The sequence below is a fragment of the Pseudorasbora parva genome, chromosome 19, assembly GCF_024679245.1.
Source record: "Pseudorasbora parva isolate DD20220531a chromosome 19, ASM2467924v1, whole genome shotgun sequence".
In the NCBI taxonomy this organism is placed as follows: Eukaryota; Metazoa; Chordata; class Actinopteri; order Cypriniformes; family Gobionidae; genus Pseudorasbora; species Pseudorasbora parva.
In genome coordinates this window covers 40,308,557-40,314,883 of record NC_090190.1, presented here as the reverse complement: position 1 = coordinate 40,314,883, position 6,327 = coordinate 40,308,557, and the positions used below count along the sequence as shown (strand labels likewise).

Below are 6,327 nucleotides of genomic sequence, written 5' to 3'. Positions count from 1 at the left end.
TAGTTTCATGTTTAAACATACTTTCCAAACTTCCGTTCGTAGTTTTGAATGTGTCCATTCAAAACTACAAATCTCAAAACAATTTTTAATGCAGTTGTAATTTTTCAGTGTAAATTATTTTATTTGATTGGTAACAGCCCTTATAGTGTCTTAATTTAATTTAATGTATTGACCAAATTTAACAATATAAAATTAAACCTGAAGCATAGCCTAAATTTAATAAGATTAGGGGGAAATGCCCTTTATAAAAGGTAAAAATATCACAAATTTGAAATGATTCAATAAAAAAATAAAAATTCACAAATATGCAGATTTAAATATGTCAAAGCTGATAGAAAACTGGTGAGAATATTGCTTCAGAATTAAATTTTAGTTACAACAAACACACACACACACAAAATTAAAAAAATATCGATTTTTTTCCTGGACCAGCAAATGTTTTACTCGGACAAGTGAATGAACGATTTACTTGTCCGAAGGACAAGCACATGAACATGCTTAATGTCAATCCCTGTATGTATGTTATATGTTTAGTTCCAATATGTACTGCAATATTGTTTACAGTTGTGCACAGCTCTACCCCAAGGGGGTTTATGTTTGTTGTAAATAGGGGTGTATTTTTTTCTTTTGCACAATGCTAATTCGAACTGCAAAGAGCATATGCAGTAAAAATGTGAAACATACATATCCAGTGTGTTCATATCCAGTGTACTCAGTTATCTCACTAAATACAGTAATGTGTAACTTTACTGTATTTTTCAAATGGCAGTGCAAATATATTGTATATAGTGCTGTCTTGAGCATTTTCAGGTAGTGTCACCAAGATCAGACTTTTTTGCATTGGAAAACATTTACATTTACATTTAATCATTTAGCAGACGCTTTTATCCAAAGCGACTTACAAAAAGGGGAGAGCAATAGAAGCAACGAAACAAACAAGGCCAACAACCTGTAAGAGCTGTAAGAAATCTCAATTAATTAGCACAGTACACAATTTTTTTTTTTTTTTTAGCCATCTACAACAAAAACTACGTACGCAAATACAGAACACCGGATTTTGATAGCGAAGATATCATGTTCATGATATCATGAAGATATCATGTTCATGATATCATGAAGATATCATGAAGATATCATATTTACAGAGTAAACTGTCATAATGAAAACATGCCAAAGCCATTTGACTGTCTTGTTCATAAAGAATGGTGTCAGGACTTTTCATCTTGATGACACTGATACTTTCACTTTCATTGCTTTTGAGGAATAAGCTATCAATTTTGAACAGTGACCTGTTTTGCAGGTTATCAACTAGGTTTTGCAGTTTGTACTAATTGTTTTTAAAACTGCTTTAACTGTTGTGCAAATGTAAATATTGATGTGAGAAATGCACCAAAACGACTGAGGAAAAACTGTAATAAATGCCTTTTGAAGTGAATTCATGCATTTGTATAAGAAAAATATCCATATTTAAAACTTTATAAAGTAAAGATTCAGCCGATTGCATTCCGTATTCAGTTAATGGAAGTGTTGAAATTACCTCTGCAGTTTAAAGGCTACGATTGTCAGACGTCGCATATGCATCTTGAACTCTGTGAAGGCACTTTCAACACTTTTCCACGGAAGGCGATCGCCTGGAACTTTATTTAAAAAAGTTCAAATAGGGATATTTTTTTTTTACAAAAACACATTAATTTGCTCTAGAAGGCACTTATTAACTGCCTGGAGCCGTGTGGAGCACTTTATTTGATGGACAGATGCATGTTTATGGACTTCAAAAACAGAGCAACAATCCCTGCCATTATAAAGGTTGAATTAGCCAGGACTTTTTTAATATAACTTTTATCCGTCTGAAAGAATGTCATATACACCATCTCTTTAAAAAAATTTGCAAACACCCAGAACTACTCTGTTATGTAGCCATGTACCATGTATTTTCTACAACATAAAGATTATTATGAAAACTTTAATGTACCTGTATCCTTGAGAAGACTCTCCATCCCTGAATGTTTTTTTGTCCTCCATGATTCGTTAAATTTTAATGGAGCTGCAGGTAAATCTGATGTCACACTGAATACAAAAAATAATTTTAGCTACTTTACAGAACAGTTCAACTTAAATGTTATAGAAACCATATCGAACACATCTAAACAAAAATAAAACAATTATGAATTACAAAAATCTTTATAACAAACTTCAACTTCAAGACCAGTTATTTTTTAATTTTGTAGATGGAAAAACTGCATTATGATTTTTTAAATAAAAAAATAAAAAAATAAAAAATACTTAAAGGGATAGTTGAAAAATCTTGATTGATATATATATATATATATATATATATATATATATATATATATATATATATATATATATATATATATATATATATATATATATATTAATATAACTATAAATCTTCTGAAAGAAGAATGTCATATACACCTAGGATGACTTGAGGGTGAGTAAATCATAGGCTAATTTTTATTTTTGTGTTAACTATCCCTTTAAATCTTATATTGTCTTGCTATTCTTCTTTTGATCCACTATTAAGTATGTTATTGGTAAAAACGTATTACTTTAAAGTGATTGAGACAGAAAGGTTAGGGCATGTATACCAGGTCAGACGTGATCAGTAGGCTGTTTTTTTTTAATTGCACAGTAATAAAACGTTAATTGTAATGCTAGATAGTGCTAATGTTTCTGCAACCCTGTAAAAAATGTTTTAAATGTATGCTTAGGAAACCCGTATGAGGTAGGCCTAAGGTTAGAATGTAACACATACACAGCTTAGGATACACATAAAATTACATCGATTATATCAAAGCTTGAGGCATAAAACAAAACAAACAACAAAAACATTATAAACTTTACAGACTTTTACATAACTTTACACAATACTCGCCAACTTGTCGATTTTTAATAATACAAAAAGCTATGAAATAGCCTAGGCCAACTTACTTTCTTTTAGAGTCTACGTTGAGGGTAGCGCCCAGCACTACCGATAAAGTAAAACTAAAACGTATATTTTAAGCATATACAATCGGTTCAACAAAAAGACAATTAAGATAGGACAATAAGGTCAAGATGCTCAAGTTTCGTTAAGTACTTCATGTTTAAGTTATTTTTTTTTTACAGATACGCATGCGGAAGTCACTTTTAGCAACACACCTGAAGACTCACCTTTATCGAAATATGAGGCTTAGGTAATTTACCAGACAGCATGCTTATGGTTTAATTTCCATCCAGTAGGCCCTATACGCAAATTACACATATAGCCTACATAAACAACTAAAATAAAATAAAAACACTATTAAAACTCTTTTTGTTTAGTTTTTCGATTTAAAGAATGTTTGCTCCTCTGTAAAATGGCGCAAGAAAAAATCTACTTTCACTTTCGCTGCGATGTTGTCAGCAAGTTTGGACTCGAGAGAACATTCCAGCTCTGAGCTCATCCAGTTCACACACGAGGGGTTATGAGAGAGACTAACTCACCATAAGCAATCAATCATGTAAATATTCAGCATTATAAGAATAGGAATTATAAAGACAAGTTTAAAGCATTATGAGCTTTTTAAGATCATGGACATTATGTAAATCAATAAATAAATTAGAAATTCATTCATATTTTCTTTCAGTAGCCTAGCAGTTTGTCATTTTCCCCAAAACTAAATTCTCACCCATAATTCAAGATCTAATGAGCATAATTTTTTATATGACATTATAAGCACCTTTAACAATGTTGACTACTGTGTCTGTTGATTGGTTTAAAAATGTTTTGGACATGCGCAGAGGGAGAAGTCGGGAAGAGGGGGACTACAAAGTGTTCAGTAAACAGACGTGCAAGACATGAACGTGTCGGACCCCATTATTTCATGACTTGAACTAATGGGTTCACTTTTTCATGACATGATCATTAATGCGGTCCACACACACACTTTCTGTTTACTGAACATTTTCTAGGGTATATTCTGGCAAACCGTTTGCCAATCACGTCTAGCAATAGGCAAAGCAAACAGTTGTACACGCCGTATACGAACACCTGATGGATAACTCGGCAAGCAATAGATTTCCAATTTTAAAAACAAGTAAGAATAATTTTGAATTTGAAAATATATTACAAAGGAACTCATGATGTATGGAGGACCAAATTACTCAAAATGAAATAATTAAATAAATAATGAATTCAATTAAACAAAAATCAAATGTGCCAGTTTATTCTGAAATAATTAAATAATTAATTAAATATTTAATGTATTAAATTATTTTCATAATTAAATAATTGATTTAATGAAATATATAAATAAATAAATAAATATATCTATTTATTTTGTAAAATTACAGGAAATTGTTTAATATATTAAATATATTATTTAATATATTAAATAATATTATTTAATATATTATTAAATAATATTAGTGCTTAGTGCTTGGTGCTGATTGGATAATCCTTTCAGATTGATTTTTTTTTTTTTTCTGTCTGGGTCTGGCAAGTGGCAAAGGGAAATTGGGGAATTGATTGGAAATTAATATGGCCGTAGGAATTGATCAAGATAAAAACGCACTGCCTTAAACACAGCCACAGATCTCAGTTTTCAGGTTTTTAGAAAATTCAATAGATTCCAAATATATTTTCAGTCACAAATAAGAAATGAGAAGCATCCTTGGTGTTCCGTGATGTCACCACACCACACAGATCGATCTGGTGAAATGTCCTCTATTATTAGGAAAAAAATATTTGGGAAAATCGTGCTTTGGAAATGCATGATTCGTCAAATAGGCGTCATTCATAAATATATATATATATATTTATATACAGGGCTTGAGCTATATAATATATATTAGAAATATATTATATTAGAATATAATATATTAATATATTTTATAATATATTAATATATTTAGAAATATATATATATATATATATATATATATATATATATATATATATATATATATATATATATATATATATTTCTAAATATGCAAATTGATGTTTAAGGGTTTAATATAAAACTTTAAACCCTCTTGTTTGTATGTTCTGATAACCATATTCTTGCTGAAGAAATTACAGTGGCTGTAACATTTCAATCATGAAGATTTGGGCAAATATTACAGAGCAAGTTAAATTTAACAGATAAACAATGGTTTGCTCTTGTAAAGTGTAACAACAATTGTCAGGCCGCTGGCGCCCTCTGCTGGCATTTTTGCTATACATAAGTTTATTGTTTATTTCATACTATATTTTAATGGTGTCGTTCACTAAAACATTATGATTACTCACTTTAGACACTTTATTTGAACCAATTATTATTTCCTCAGTTATTTTACGTCATATTAAAGGCTTTTGTTCACTTAGATCTATCTTTACTACCCCATTATTATAAATAAATAAAGTCTTCAGTACAATTAACAAACTAATCTTTACAGCCCTAGATGAAACATTTAAATACATACCTGCATTGTTTTGCATTTTGTAATTAAGACTATTTTCCAGTCACATATTTAGTCATTGAACATTTCTTGAAAATTTTAGGCTTTTCAAATACTTTGTCACTTTCTCTTGAAAACAATATCATGTATTGTCTGATATTGTGAACTAGTGTATTCACTCATTGTATGTTCAGATGTGTAAAGTACAATTACCAAGTTCAGAATGACATTACAGAATATGTTTATTGTAATTACTGAATTTATTATTTAATTTTTAAAGTTGTGAACAATTGTAAAAAAAATAAAATGGAAAATAAGATTATAGAAAAGCTAGAAAAATCAAGCATGTGATATTACTTTATTGTTGTAGCGACGTTGGTGTCACACGTCTGTTGTGGCGACGTACTTCTCTACGACGTTGGTATCACGCGTCTGTTGAGGCGACGTACCCCTTCTCTCACGTAAAAGTACACGACGGTCTACTTCGGTAGGTTATCCGTGGCACGATCCACTCGCCATACAGGGCAGATCCAATAGTTTTAAACCTCAACAGGGTGCCCGCCTTCGCGGAAATAAACCCTTGTCAATGGAGAGTGGCCAGTACATACAGGGAGTGCATAATTATTAGGCAAGTTGTATTTTTGAGGATTAATTATTGAACAACAACCATGTTCTCAATGAACACAAAAAAAACTCATTAATATCAAAGCTGAATATTTTTGGAAGTTTTAGCTATTTTAGGGGGATATCTGTGTGTGCAGGTGACTATTACTGTGCATAATTATTAGGCAACTTAACAAAAAACAAATTTATACCCATTTCAATTATTTATTTTTACCAGTGAAACCAATATAACATCTCAACATTCACAAATATACGTTTCTGACATTCAAAAACCAA

The 6,327-nt window shown here is 30.5% G+C and overlaps 1 protein-coding gene across 1 annotated transcript in view; it reads right to left on the bottom strand.

The window, feature by feature from the left end:
• Positions 1 to 2,022, bottom strand: part of LOC137047416 (NACHT, LRR and PYD domains-containing protein 3-like) — a 62,481-nt gene extending 60,459 nt beyond the window's left edge. Inside the window, exon 1 of the mRNA XM_067425047.1 lies at positions 1,973 to 2,022. Within this exon, the coding sequence (XP_067281148.1) occupies positions 1,973 to 2,022 (50 nt within the window). The remainder of the gene's footprint in view (positions 1 to 1,972) is intronic.
• Between the last annotated feature and the right edge of the window lie 4,305 nt (positions 2,023 to 6,327).